Consider the following 15,641-nt stretch of genomic DNA (forward strand, 5'->3'; position numbering starts at 1 on the left):
CTGACTTTGCCCATTTATGCATATGCACATGGTTCAAGTTGGTCGATCAACAAAGCGCTTAAGTTGCACACAAAGTCAGATTTCCCCTGCCTGTTTCTTCTTTTCTCTTTGTGCCTTTGTCAGTTTAAATGAATGTGATTCTTAGATCTATGTGATTGTGCTGCTGTTTATGTTTGGAGGCATCCACCCCACAGTAAAGCCCCTCACCCCTGAAAGACTGCACCAGAGATCAAGTGGCTTAAGCCAAACTGGGACGAGCTGTTTGTTTGTTTCTGACATTTCACATCGCTATAAAAAACTATGAGTATTCACCAAGCAATAAGTAAGGAAGAAATTTAGGAAGTGGTCGGAGTCTCTGAGTTACTCTGGATCTAGGATCGTTTAATAATTATTTTTAAGCCCAGAAAACAGACAGAACGAACACAGAAACGTGCAACGGAAATCGGTCTTTCTAGAAAGGTTTTTTTTTTAAGTAAAGCATCACACACACCAATATTGCAACTCAGTAGAGGGCGATAACTATTGGTTTTGTGCCTTTCAGCAGCCACTGCAGCATTAATCAAGCTTGCTTCATTAGGCAGGTGATGCACGCAGGCTCACAGATATCTGCCATCTAATACTCACATCAATAGAAAAGTGAAGAAGTGCTCCCTTTGTAACTGCTCTGTTTTTTTTTAAGTACCTTCTTTTTTTGATTTATTGTGTGTATAACTGCGAACAATGCACTTTGAACTTAATCATAAAATGGACAGGTCAGTTTCCTAACCAGAATACTGAACACTAATTTGCAATCCCACAAACTGCAATACAATATGCGTTTGGAGTTGCTTCGTGAAGGCTACAATTACACTGTCAACAGTGGCCGGACTCTAATATATCCACCGTTTGAACTAAATGTCAACCTTTACCAAATAATATTTTTCAAGAATTCCTTTAGAGTAAATAATGTTTCGCAGATGCTGCTTATCATGAAATGTCCCCCCCCTCTCAACACAGTCTATGTCTCCTCGCTTTGAGTCGACATCGGGGAAGGCATGGTCCTGGCATGAAGAGAGGAATTGTGTGCCAGTTCCTCCGGAGCCGGAGCAGCGCAGGTATATGCTTGGGAGTGAAGCTGTTTGTCTTTTCATTTGTGTATGTGAGGATATAATCTCTGCTCCTGTACCCATGCTGTGCTTAAAATATAGTGTTGACTTACTTTTTATGGCTGTGGTCATGCCTTCCCAACAAATCTTGAATATGTGCGTGTGGTTGTGTGTATTCTGTGCTCTTTTTTTTTTTTTTTTTTTCTTCACTCCAGCTCCTCGCTGCAGCTTCTGTGTGTGTGTGTGTGTGTGTGTGTGTGTGTGTGTGTGTGTGTGTGTGTGGCCACACTTGATCTACATGCTAAGACCTACACTTAGGATTATTTATTTCAGCTTTTTCTGCCTCCAAGGACTGAGGTGTTGATTCCTATCTTCCCCAGTGGGTTCTCCTTCGTTACATGTACACATTTACACACACACACACACACACACTCGCGGAGCCCAGTCTCCCCGCGGCTTCTCCCTTCGGGCAGGGGTTATGCAGTGTCATGTAGGTTAGGTCTCTCTCCGGGGGGGTCGCCTGGAGGCAGACCTGGGAGAAAAGGAGTGGAGTGAGTGGAAATAAAAGAAAAAGGGAGATACTTGGAGTAGATTTGTATTGTGAATAGAATCAAGGGAATGAAAGACGGATCTCAAGAATGAGAGTTCAGGCAGGGTTCTGGGGGGGTATGATGTGTGAGGAGGGAGAGCAGTGGGGGAGGAGAGGAGGGGTAGGGGTGGAGTCGGGGGCTCTGCTATTTGTAGATCCTTGTGATGGATGACTGGTGTGTGTGTGTGTGTGCGTGTGTGTGTAAGAGAGAGAGAGAGAGGGAGAGAGAAAGAGTCTGGCTTTTTTTTCAGCTCTTTCCTTATTCCCTCTCTTCAGGCGAGCAGAGCAGAGCGGGACTGAGTGAGAGGAGGACAGAGACGCAGACGTGTGCACACCAGAGCACAGCAACTCCACACAGACAAGAAAGGAGAAGAGTTTGCAAGGAGAAGATTAAGAGAAAGAAAGCAGCTTTTATTTTATTTATTTTTTTAATTTTTACATCAGCAAACTGTGGTGGATATCAAACCTACATCAAAAGAAATCTAGAAGAGCAAAAGGATTTTTGTTTTGCTTCACAGCAAAGAGGAAAATATTTTGTTGAAAATTTGTTACAGTGATTTTTCTTTTGGCCCTATTTATATTCACCACATATAAGAAATCATTCTAGAGGACTTGCAAGTTGTTGCGGGACACAGACACAGAGAGAGGAAGGGGTCTGTTGAAGAACAGCAGGCTGCAGTGGTGGCGAATATGCCTGTTAGAGGGAGCAGTTTTGGGGCAGACGTGGGCATTGTGGTCGGGCGGCCACTCTGGATGTGGGTGGTGATGCTCTCTGCCCTGCTCGTAGGCAATGCCAGTGCCTGCCCTGCCCTGTGTGCCTGCAGCGGCACCACAGTAGACTGCCATGGACTGGGTCTCAAAACCATGCCAAGGAATATCCCACGCAACACTGAAAGACTGTGAGTACCATCTGTACCGTACCTCTGTGTGTGTGCATGTGTGTGTGTGTGTGTGTCTGTGTGTGTGTGTAAGAGAGAGAGAGAAAAACTCCCCAACTGTGTCCCTCTGTGTTCTTTCTCACCGTTTCCTTGCTATCTTGTAGAAGTGCACATGACTCTGCTTAGACTTACAGAGAACAATAGCCCTGCCTAAAAAGCTGTGTGCGTCTGTGTGTGTATGTGTGTGTCTGTGTGTGTATGTGTGTGTCTGTGTGTCTGTGTGTCTGTGTGTGTGTGTGTGTGCGTGCGTGTGTGTGTGTGTGTGTGTGTGTGTGTGTGTGTGTGTGTGTGTGTGTGTGTGTGTGTGTGTGTGTGTGTGTGTGTGTGTGTGTGTGTGTGTGTGTGTGTGTGTGTGTGTGTGTCAGTCAGTCAGTCACTCGTTGGCATTCCAGTCAGGTATAAATAGGCGCGAGGGACTGGAAAGAGCAGGAGCAGATGTGTTCGTTTCACATGTGTCCATAATTTACCTACCCGCTTGTCCATGCTTGTATGTATTTTGTATATCTTTTAAAGCCTTAAATCAAATATATGGAGTCAAATAGTTGCTTCACTGTATGAGTATCTTAGAGTTTTACAAGTAAAGTTTTGATTTCAAGTTTAAGCCCAAATTTTATTGCGAGACAGAACCAGCGAACCTGTTTGCTGCCTGCTCAGTGATTAGGTTAAATCCTGTTATGTTTCTTTGAATGTTTCCTCCACTTACACCAGGAGTCCTGTCCGTGGAGTGCTGTGCTTCTCTTCATCTCTTTTTGCTTTCCCCCCTTTTCACTTTCTCCCACTCCTGGGCCAAAGACTCCCCTCTCTCCCCTTCTCATGCCCCTGAACACTCGCTCCGCAAAATTGTTAAATCATGTAGAAAATTAAGCAAATCTGCTACTTAAGCGAGTCTTGCACGAGGATCACGTAGCTGTCTTGTAAAATGAAAAGGGAGGATGGGAGAGGAAATTGGAGGGGCGGCAGGAGCCGGCTTGTCGAGCGGAGTTTTTCTGTCTTTTCTGACGTTCCCCTGAAATATTCATCGGTAAATCAGAAGTGAGGAGTGCAAGGGGAAATAGATTGTTCTATTTCAGCTTTTAGAATATCAGCCTTGAATAAAACATGTGGTGGGAACAGAGGAGAGAAAGCCTGTGTCAGAGGCAGCGTTGGCATAGTGGGAGCTGGCTGCATATTTTATGCTTTTCATATTTAATTTCTAAGAACACCTTCTTTTTTTTTTGCCAAGCGGTGTGCATGTTTCCGGGCTAGTTATGTGCAAATGCTGGTTCGGCATCGAAGCAGAGAGGAAACATGGTCATTTTGTGGTTTCCTTTTACATGAATGGTCACTCACACTGGAAATATACCCTGCCCCTTCACTCAAGAGCATTTTTGTGCAGAAAGTTGTTTGTGCATTCATAGGTCGTGTACAGCAGAGGATTTTTTACCGTTGTAGCATCTCTGGATGTTTTCACGCACGTCTAGCACACTCAGGGTGCTGCAGTCGAAACAAAGATCGTGGGCAATTTATTCCTCCGCCATTGCCTGTGTGAGTGTGAGTGTGTGTGTGTACTGTATAAGATGTGTGTGTATAGGTCACACAGAAGATAGCCAGTCTCCATGGAGAGCTACTACATAACAGTGGAGAGACTCCGCCTTGGCGGACCATTATATACGTTGTGTGATTCATCAAGGTGATTGTGCAAGTCAACACAGCCCACGCTGCCCCACATGATGGTCCCATGTGCATAGCTAGATTTATGCATATGTACTTGGAAAAATATGTATTCATGTGAATGAAATTGTGCAGCTACTGGGGTCAAACATGAGTAATGAGTGAGCCGAGTTAATCGAGCGTTGCGCTTTCTCATGATAGATATTTCCTGAGATTAACAAGTTTTCAAGTGTATCACGTTGCAAAATGTACTTGCCTCACTTCAATGGAAGACGAAGGGAAGGAAAGCAGATGCAGACAACTGGAGGCTGAAAAAGTAGAAAAGGTGGCCCCTCACTTTGTGAGGCTGGGGTCGCTGTATGTTTATGGAATTCGGTGTGAATGCATGTGTGTGTTTGTGGGGTGGGGTGTGTGTGCACGGAGGGTGTTGAGACAGACAGCAGAATCCCATTTGCACTTGTCACTTTGGGTTTGGATCAGATCTGACCCCTGGGCTCCTCAGACGGAGGCCTGTAATGAGACTGCAAGCTCCACGTGTTAAAATCACACCCTGCCTCGGACGGGCCACCGGCCGCTCCCTCCCCCTCTGCATCCATCCTCTCTCTCCGGCTTGTTTTGTCAATGCCGCTCTTCTCCTTTTCTCTGTTCATCTGCCGTGGCAAAAATCACATTAACATGGTAATCACATTGATATCAGACACTGAGGGAGAATGACCTGCATCGGTAATGCTGATTAAAGTGACTTTTTTCGGACAGTAAAGGTTGTTAGTGAAGCTTTTAGCTAGACAGGTATTGACCAAACTTGCAGCTTTTCTCTCTCCCTGCTTTACCACCCTGCTGCTTAGATTAAGTGTGTGCCTCCTCTCTGAGTGACATGATTTGCAATATGTGTGTGTGTGTGTGTGCGTGTGTGCTCGCAAGATCACCTAATTGCAAAAAGTCAGTGTATTGATGATGGATTTTCTGCGTCAGAAAAAATACCCTGCACTGAGATTTGGGGAAAAATTGGAAGTCATCCAGAAAAGGAGGTGCACACCGTGTGTGTGTGTGTGTGTGCGTGCGTGTGTGCGCATTCGTGCGTGCACGCGTGTGCGCATTCGTGCCTGCATAAATTTGACATTAACATGTTTGTTCATACACTTGAGCATGTACACCCATTTGTGTTTGTGCTTGTGTGTGGTAAATAAGTGATGTCAGGCGAAAATGCAAGGGCTGGTGGTGTTTGAAGACGGGGGGGCTTCCTCGCCTCAATAACCATGTATATGTATTTGAGGGAGTGGGAGGTGTGTGTGTGCGTGCGTGCGTGCGTGCGTGCGTGCGTGCCAGGGAATGCCTGCGGTGTTTCTGGCACCAGCACATAGCTGGTACAACTGATAGCTCACCGGCCACCTGATCCATAATTTACCCTGACAAGACTGAACACGGCATGCCCACTACCTGCCAGCTCTGGCTATGGGACTAGACAAAGAAGTGGGGTGAGGGGTGGAGCCGGGGTGGCTGTGAGCGGGATGTGAAGATCCTTCAGGGGCGAGGCTGGCACGGTGTAATAGAAGTAGTAATCTCTAATGAAGGGATTACTGCACAGAGGAGTGAAGAGACTTGTAACTCTATCACAGAGCTAATGAATATGAATAAACAAGATTATGTTATTTATTATAAAGGTCTACAAAGGTCTGGCCCCCGAGGCGAACTGAATACATCCAGGCCGTAATCCCGTGAGGAGTGATAATGGCTGGAATGAAAATCATTCAGAGAATGTTTATGCTCAGCATAGCATTGTGAAATTACAGGTCTGGGACTCAGTCAGTTAAATTTACTGCCTGCGCAACACAGCTGTGGTCTTTTCTCTTGCACTGAAGACTGAGGTGGATGCCATCTCTCTCTCTCTCTCTCTCTCTCCTCGCTGTCTTGTGAGTTGTAGTATTTTGTGAGCGTTTTTTTTAAGTCGTTCGCACGGCAGTGTGTAAACTGTATAAACCAAGTGCTCTGTGTAGCTGCAATAATTAATAATAATCTGTATGTTTTGATGGAATGTTAGTTATCTAAAAGCGTAAAAGCCAAACCATTAATAGTTCCAGTTTCTCACCAGTGACAACCTGCTATTTACATTGAAATCAATGTTACATATTGGGTTTTGGACAAATCAAAACATGTGACACTATTTCCTTGCGGTGATGGACAATTTTTTTTTTTATAGATCAAAATAGTTGCCAACTGCTTTATGACTTTTTTAATTTTACTGACATGTACAGTCAGTGTGTTGCTTGCCTAAGTGAAGTGATGAGAGACTGTTTAGCATCAAAGCCAGCTGACACGTACTGGCCTGCTCTCCTGATGAACATATCTACTTTATGGAAGTATGTGATTGCTCTCATGAGAGCAAAGAAATGACCCCAGCAATTACGTGCGTGTGCGTGAGTGCATGCGTGTTTGTCAAAAAACGCCCTTTTCCAACCAACGCCTGCAGTTTTTTAATTTGTGCATGTCTGACATGCCTATATATGATGTCCGTGTGTGTGTGCATATGTGAGTGCACATGCGTGATTGCTTTTCACGGCTGTCTAAAAGTGGCTGTATCTCAGAGCACCATGAAAATCTAATTTGGAGAGTCCACCTAGATCACCTTTCATCTCTCAGAAGTGCATCTTTGCTTTTAACCCTCCTGGCTAGCCAGCAAGAAGCTGAGAGAGTGAGCAAGAGTGAAAGGGTGGGCTGTGTGTGTGTGTGTGTGTGTGTGTGTGTGTGTGTGTGTGTGTGTGTGTGTGTGTGTGTGTGTGTGTGTGTGTGTGTGTGTGTGTGTGTGTGTGTGTGTGTGTGTGTGTGTGTGTGTGTGTGTGTGTGTGTGTGTGTGTGTGTGTGTGTGTGTGTGTGTTACATTGACGAACACACTCCTGTAGATATTCCTTCAGAATCCACATTCATGCCAGTCAAGAGACCTCCAATGTGATTCATGTTTGAGATTATGGACAGGAGTTCAGATGCAAGAGCAGCTTGAGATCTGCATGGGTCTACACACTTGTCATATCAGAGCAACAGAGAGCACTTTGCCTTATGATGACTATGTTGTCTTTAATTCTCAAAAAGAATGAAACAAATACAAATCAATGAGAAAAAGAGTATAAACTATCCCACAGCATGGCAGAATTATTAAGGATTTTAAGAACATTTTAAGAAAAGAGCAACTTGAATAAATCTTGTATTAACCTGGTAATCCATAAAAAAATGAATTAATGAAATAGTTATTGTCTCTTTAGTAATTTTCTTTGCACAGAGAGAATAAAATAATGTTTTTTGAAATTTATAAAACAATTATCCATGACTACACACTAAAACATAAGCCTGCAAAAAAAAAAAGCATGATTCTGAATTCTAATAGACTGGGTTCACAATGATGTATGACATTTTAGCAGCTGAAACGAATGAATATTTGGCAGTTTTCTCCAAAAGTGAATAAAATAACTAATTGACTATCAAGATAGTTTTTGAAACTTGTATTAACTAATCACTTAGTTAACATTAATTTTGTGCAGTGGGAGTTATCTATTGGCAGATGAGCTAATCAGTATGGAGGAGTGCAAATATCAGCGGGCCCAATGGGAGACATGTGTGCACATGTACAGAGAACAAATCTTTATTCTCCAGGATCAACAGACAGATCGGAGCACACATGCCGCATCCATCAAATTGCCAGTCGTCGATGCACTTCTCTTCGGCAAACATCTCCCCAGTCTTCTGTGTGGAATGACTGAAACCTTACAGATGTGGCAGAGCAGATGTTTTGTCCATATGATACAGTCGAAGTACGAATTCACACAGGCTCAGTGCCTTTCACGCGGGACTCAAAGCCACAACAGAACCTCAGCGTCTGTCACTGAACAAACTACAATAAACCATGAAAGACCCCTCTGTCTCTGTTCCCACTTCAGTCTGGCGTGTGTGTTCTTTTTTTCCCCCAGCCTGTGGCAGAAACACACATCGGAACAGATGTTTAATTGATTCACTTTGGCCTGAGAGAGTGTCAAAAGTTATCTGTGTTTGATCGCAGCCACTTTCCTCCCTTGTACTTTCTCTGGCTCCCTGGTTCTCATCTACCGGCCTTTCTCACTATCTGTATCTAGTTTTTTTCGCTGACAGCAGCATACGTAGTGAAAAAACAAAACAAGAAACTGTGTGTCCTTGTCAAGGTTGTAGTTTGTAGTGTGAAAGCTAGGTAAAAACAACGTGAGACACAATGCTTGGATTTGGGTCCCTGACTTCTGCCTGTGTGTGTGTGTGTGTGTGTGTGTGTGTGTGTGTGTGTGTGTGTGTGTGTGTGTGTGTGTGTGTGTGTGTGTGTGTGTGTGTGTGTGTGTGTGTGTGTGTGTGTGTGTGTGTGTGTGTGTGTGTGTGTGAGTGAGTGAGTGAGTGAGTGAGTGAGTGAGTGAGTGAGTGAGTGAGTGAGTGAGTGAGTGAGTGTGAGAGAGAGAGGGGGTTGTGTGGGCTTATGTGTGTGTGTTTGATGTTTACCTTTCCTATCAGTAGTCTTGCTTCTGAGGCCTGACTGAGCAGAATAATAACTGTAAATAGCCCTTGAGGAGCCCAGGAGCCGGGAAAACACTGAAGCATAGTCTTTACATGCTGAACAAACGCACACTTAGCTGCACGCTGATGCACACACTCTCTCTCTCTCTCTCTCTCTCTCTGTCTCTTTCTCTCTCTCACACACACACACACTCTACAAATGTACAGTCGAGGGCCTTAACTTCACGTCTCAAAGCCAAATTTCAATGGAGAGGGAATGTTTTGTTCAAGCCGAGCAGAAATCGGACCTTTCAGTCTGGATAGAAGTGTTCCAGTTGGGTTTAAAGTGTGTTATTTTGGTCATGGTGGTCTGCTCTCTCTCTCTCTCTCTCTCTCTCTCTCTCTCTCTCTCTCACTCTCTCTCACTCACTCTCAGTCTTGGACCATGAGGTTGTTGTGAGCGTGGATGGTACCACCTGGTCCTGTATCGTTGGACCCAGCTTGTATGTAGGTCACTTTCTCCCTCGTAGTCTACCAGCCGCCGAGGCCTCATCTCTTCGCTGACGTTTCCCACACAGCCCATCAGTTCGCGTCGCACAGCTCCCCGACTACCACTCGTAACACTCCACCACGTGTCTCCACTCCGTCGCTCTTTAGGCAGCCAACAACACTGTCAGAGACGCCCCGTGTCTTTCTGTCTGTCGGCGACTTATCTTTTCCTCCTCTCTCTCTCCCTCCGTGCGCTTCACGGCTTTCACATCCATGTGTTGTCGAGTCTGGAGGAGGAGACGCGCTTCACTCTTTGGCAGCTTTTCAACCTGTTCACTTCATTCAGTAGGGAGAGTTGTTGTCTGGTTAAATAGCATTTTCAGTGTGTGATTGTGGATAATGAGCATCCATGCTTTGACTGTACAGGACCTCGGGCTTTCTGGTCATCAGATTGTTTCCACAGTGTGGAGTTTGGGCAGCGCTGTGCCACCGATCCTCAATCGGCTGGCTTCTGTCTTCCCCGCCAGGCTAAACCTGTTCAGGACAAATGGTCCTGTGGTGCCAACAGCAGCGATGCAGACTGGCTGCACAGCAAAAAAACAAAGAAGAAGAGAAGCTTAATAAGTCATGTAAATATAATTTTAAAAGAGGAAGGGGACAAGAGGAATTTACCTCCGGAATCCTTACCCGAACTTTGACTTGCTCTACAGTGAGACTCACCGGTGTCCAGTGGGAACTCTAGATAAAGGGTTATCATGTTGCCAGTTCAGTTTGTCATTGACCGAAAGAAAATAATCAGCAGTACATGATAGGAATAGTGTGAAAATAAGTGAAGTCTGCAGACCATTGTTTGTAGGGCTTACATCACTGGCTACATTGCTCCCTGTTTTGGCTGCGTTTAGCTTCCGCCCGTGATTAAGTTTTTTATTGCCAATCGTTTTGTGGCTAGACGCCTGAGGCTGTTAAACTGAAACTCAGGACCAACTTTGACCCATTGTGAGTCCAACCTCCGTGCTGGGAAACATATTCAGGGATGTGGCAGAAAAAATAACTTTTTCGATGCTCTCTCGACCCTACGAGCCCAAAGTGTTGCAGCAAAAGTGTAGCTGGTCAATCGAAATAGACACCTTTTACAAAACTGTTGAGATGTGAACTTTTTATCGACTTGTCTGCCTTATTATACAATGTTTTAAGTGACTGACTCATCATTTTGACTTGTTCGCTCGCCCTCGCTGTCCCACTGCGTCTGTATTCATTTCAGGTCTGCGGTGTCTCTGCATAAATCGATAATGCTGGCGAAAAGCTGTACAGCAGTCAGTATTTCCCCTTGTTATCATTCTGTTCCTTTTGCTTTGCCGAGCTCCCAACAGGAACAATCGCCTTTCCCACAGGCACTGTTAGTGTGCAAGCCAGTAGGTGGGCTTGTGTGCATTCCTCGATGCAGTATATTTATATGGTCTTTGTGTATGTGTGTAAGAAAGTGAGTGCATGTGTATATCTCTATCTGCACGAGTGTATCTGGCTGCAGGCCTTAGCGAGCCAGTGTGTTTGCTTATCCTCCCTCCAGTCGCGGGGTTTCATTTTATGTAATGTTTCTCAATTCGAACCAGGTCCCCCCCTAAAGCCGAGGGACTCCAGCAGCTGGCAGAAATAAACATAATGAGTTTTTCAGCATTGTAGCAGCGCTCTGAGCCCCTTTGAATTATAGAGATGTAAAGCAGTGGAGCATAGCCACCGCGTGTCCACCCAGGGGAAGGTGCACCAGGAAGTACTCTCAGGCATCAATCAACTCGGGACGGAGGATGAAAAAGGATTAGATAGTGATGTCATAAATCCACTTGCTCCCCAGGAAGTGTGTCAGCACTGGGGATCCTTGCAGAGTTTCCATAGGACGGAATGGATTTGACTAAAGCAGCTGGAGGTGGAAATCCTCCGCTGTAGGAACTGGGGATGATAGCTAATAATTTTCAGCCTCTGAAGTAATACTGAAAGTACTGTAATGCGAAAACCCGCATGAAGTCCATGCTACAGAACATCTGTATATGAAAGGAGTGAGCATGCCTTTGCTGCTCTGCCAAAACCATTCCTTAGCTCCTTTTGATTGTAAAACAAAGAAAATACCACCGACTGATATTGTAGCTAATAAACAGCAGATTTTTCTTTGAGCCATTGACTCCATATATCACTTTGACATGGAGTGCACTTATTTAGACACGGAATCAACACGGAGATGAGCACCCATGACTCTAGACCGTAGACAGCATGTCTAGAGTTCATCTTTCTATATTTAAATTGGTTGCACACCTTGATTTATGCATCCACGCAGAACTGAGCACCAATGTTCATGTCATTTGCGAGTGTGTGTGTGTGTGTGTGTGTGTGTGTGTGTGTGTGTGTGTGTGTGTGTGTGTGTGTGTGTGTGTGTGTGTGTGTGTGTGTGTGTGTGTGTGTGTGTGTGTGTGTGTGTGTGTGTGTGTGTGTGTGTGTGTGTGTGTGTGTGTGTGTGTGTGTGTGTGTTAGAGTCTTGCATGGACTCGCAAAGGTTACTTCCCCGGTCAAAAGCTGATGTGAATCCCAGCTATTTTCCATCAATCAGAGCAGCAGAGCATCCACACAGACAAGGGAGTAACTTTGGCGATCTTCCCGAGAGACAGATTCCTCCCTTGGGTCAGCAGACAACATCAGATGGGTCAAACACCAGGAGCTGAAGCAATTTATATGGGCCATGTGCTCTTTTCATGAAGTGTCCACTTCAAAGTGCATGCAGGGGACCATGAATTTCAAAATGTGCTGTACAGAGTTCAGCGTAGCAGTTTAATGCAGAAGGTCGTGTCAATGTACCGTACACAGGTCATCAGTCCTTGAAGCAGATGAGCTACTGTGGGAACGTTATTACCCGGGCAATTCCCGGGGACCTGCTTATCACCTGGGCAATTTCAAGGACTTGAAAATATCGCACGCTTCCTTTTTTTGGTAAAATGCCAATGGAAAAGGTCAGAATAGGAAATGAACAGTGTGGATTATAACTAGTTTAAGAATCATAGGATGCTGGTGGCATTTGAGTGTTGCCTAAATGTCACCAGCACTGCTGAGCAGGTGTACGGCCCATGTGATGGACTCTGACTGCAGGATATTACGGCATCTTTTAAAGGGAATTTCCGGGAACAGTGAATCAAGTTCAGTTACCGGATCTCAGCTGACAAATTCTTTGAGAGTTTGTTTTATTAGTCAACCCCTCGATAACATGCTGAAACTGTGGCATGTGGTCTCTTATTACAGGATGAATCAAGACTTCATTGCTGCAGGAGAAAAGTGTGATTTCACTTGTTTACGTGTGAGTCATGGTCTCCCTGCCATCCCTCGCTTTAGCCATCTCTCTCTCTCCTCTTCTATCTTTCTCCTTTTTAATGTTCTCCGGATGTTATCAGGAGTGGCCACCCTGTAGATAAGACATCGGAAATCCAGAAGTGTGTGTGTGTGTGTGTCTGTCTGCGTAAGCACCTGTAATGAGCACCACATGTGTGTGTATCAGAGCCCGGGCTAATGAAGCCCAGGCCATTATTTATTTCCCGTGGCCCTGTCGCTTGGCCTGTCGATGCACCTGTGTACACACACACACGCACACACACACCATCTGTCTATAATGACCGTTCTCTTTCGTACCGCATAGCGCTACAGTCCCTGGAGTGGTCATTAGACGAGGGAAGGAGAGAGTGACTGAGGGAGAGAGACCAGCGCTTTCGGCGTAGTTTTTGAGCCAGTTTTTTTGGTTTTGCTTTGGGGGGGGGGGTTGGGGAGGTCAGCATAGGGTAGGCCCATAACGCTTCGAAAGTGCAGTAGCACAGGGAAACTCTCTATATTTTGATTTCTCTCAGCACCTGGGTGGCTTGAAGAGTTTGCGTGCTTTGCCTGCTTCCTGTTCCCTCCGTCACGAGTATACAGTCTGCTACTGAGGTTAAACATGAATCTTCCAGTGTTCTGCAGCAACAAAGAACAATACAATCAACAGAGGTAACTGAATCCACCCAACCGCTGCGAGGTTCCATAGACAATGATGATGATGGTTAAGTTAAAGAACAAAAAAGTAAATCCAAAACCTCACAACTTTTTCCTATTCAGCTCTTTTGCAGCGATGGCCAGCTCTCAGCAGGGAGGCCGCTCCCATTATATCCACAGCACTTAGCTTTCTGGCCTTGTGGCCCTGCCCAAATCCCCTCCGCTGGCTCCCGCTAATCCCCACCAATGGCAGGAGGACATGGCAGTCAGAGACAGGGGGGTTTGTGGGTGTTGGTGGGAGGGCTCTAGTAGATAGACAAACGGACCGCTCAAATGTGGCTTCCATTTTAATAGGACTTCTTGATATCTCCCAGTGGTATTAGAGCCAAGCTTGAACTTCCCTCTAACGCAGCCTTTTGGATTCTACCCGGCACATGATATGATACATTCAGCATCCCATTTTAAGCAACTTGCATTTCACTAAATGCAACCAATTAAAGACATTCTCAAAACATATCACACCAGTAGTATGCTTGAACAAACAGCTTAGGGCACAGTGTGTTTGTGGACCAAGTGTGCGCGGAGTGTTACGATGTTTTTATGCTCCAGATATGAATTTGAGAGTATCAGTAGACAAAGATGCCTCCGTGTCATCATCCTCCTTCTGTCATCAGGCTGAACAGGTCCAGAGGGAAGGAGTATGAAGATTAATTATTCACATGTTTTTGCGTGTGTCTTTCTTTGCAGGGAGCTGAATGGGAATAACCTCACGCGCATCACCAAGAGTGACTTCGCTGGACTCAAGTACCTCCGAGTTCTGTAAGTACTTTGCCCCATGTTGACATGTGATGATGAGATGTCTGTATCTTTGTGTGTCTGTGGTGCATGTCTCTGTAAGGGTTTATCTTTTCATGCCTGCCAGAGCTCTATTCAACCTCGCAGCTCACAAGTCGCAAAGACTTGCTTGTGAAACTAGCAAAAACCCAGCGAAGTGGGGATGCTTCTATCAAGAGTGAAGCATCTGAGTGACTACAGCTCGTGGTGTAATGGACTTCTCTCTCACTGTATTCAGTCTGTTGTAGTAGCACTTATTGTCCCTCACACACACACACACACACACACATTTGCCCTCTGTTCCCACACACCAACATGTAACGTGTACACAAGCGCTGGTCCAAATGAAACCCTCGACAAAGTTAACACGTTCACGTGAAGTCACCGCCTCCCTCTGGGTTGAAATTAAAAAGCACTTGTGACTCCAGGTAATAAAGTAGTTGTACAAGTGTCTATAGTGTGCATGAGTGCACGCACACTTGTGAGTTGTGCCACGGGCGTTAGAAACGCTGCTGAAGAGGAAGCCGTGCAGACTCCCGAACACGTTTTAGTTGTAACACGAGCTGCACATAATTCCTACTGCCCAGCGAAGGCTGACTATTTTCAAGCCTCCCTGTTACTCGCCCATCCCCCTGTTGTCCCCGTCTTTTTTTCTTGCTTGTTCCCACCACCCCATGTCCCCTCTCGTCTAACTATGCGTGCCTCCTTTTCTCCGCCACCTTCCAACCCCCACGTGGAGGTTAAATGCCTTCATGTCGCCAGCTTGTCAATAGCAAGTAAGAGGGAAACAAACCACTTGCAGGGTTACTCAAGACAGAATTCCCTTTGCTGTAAAAGCCTGATTCTCTCACAACACGACCCCATTGTCCTACATGTGACACACACGCACACACACACACACACACACACACACACACACACACACACACACACACACTGCTCGCTTTCTGAAATGTCAGACAACCATATGCATGATTAGGACGGTGTAGGTGCATGGCATGTGTGCAAAAAAGTCTGTCTCTGTGTACTGGGGGGAGATCTCTGTGGAGCAACAGCCATAAGACTAGCAGTAGTTTGACCTCTGACCCTGCTGACCCCTAGGCAACCCTCAGAAGGAGCCAAACAGGAACAGAGGGTTTATCTTTACAGTCAGCTGCCATCTATCCTGTCAGTATAGAATCAACACAGCTGATTTACCACCATTCATCTGGCTCTGGGTGCTGCTTGGCTGGTCTAGATCCCCTTTCTCGCGTGCGTGCGTGCGTGCGTGCGTGCGTGCGTGCGTGCGTGCGTGCGTGCGTGTGTGAGAGAGAGGAAATGCAGACCAATAGAGGAGCAATCTGGGAACAGATAGATGAAAGACGATCAGAAAAATAATCGAGGGCTAGATGGCCCTCAGACTTTCTGCAAAAGAAAAAAGTTTTCTCACTACAAAAGTACTCATTACAATTTTTCACTTCCATCTAAATTCATGAGAAAGAGATCAGGGGGTGAACTACACTGTTCTCTCTATGTTCGGAGTGCGAACAGTGATTAGCATTTATATTCGATGGGGAGGAA

General features: G+C 45.5%; 1 protein-coding gene across 5 annotated transcripts in view; it reads left to right on the top strand.

Annotated features, from left to right (window-relative positions):
- The first annotated feature begins 944 nt into the window (after positions 1 to 944).
- slit1a (slit homolog 1a (Drosophila)) overlaps positions 945 to 15,641 on the top strand; it is an 88,283-nt gene continuing 73,586 nt past the window's right edge. For 4 of the 5 annotated variants that reach the window (XM_035605215.2, XM_035605216.2, XM_035605217.2 and 1 more), the window contains exons 1-3: positions 945 to 1,094; positions 1,951 to 2,573; positions 13,995 to 14,066. In XM_035605215.2, the coding sequence (XP_035461108.2) occupies positions 2,365 to 2,573; positions 13,995 to 14,066 (281 nt within the window). In that variant the 5' untranslated portion in view covers positions 945 to 1,094; positions 1,951 to 2,364. The remainder of the gene's footprint in view (positions 1,095 to 1,950; positions 2,574 to 13,994; positions 14,067 to 15,641) is intronic. The other variant, XM_035605218.2, reaches the window with a different exon arrangement.

Source organism: Scophthalmus maximus, chromosome 10 (assembly GCF_022379125.1).
Source record: "Scophthalmus maximus strain ysfricsl-2021 chromosome 10, ASM2237912v1, whole genome shotgun sequence".
In the NCBI taxonomy this organism is placed as follows: Eukaryota; Metazoa; Chordata; class Actinopteri; order Pleuronectiformes; family Scophthalmidae; genus Scophthalmus; species Scophthalmus maximus.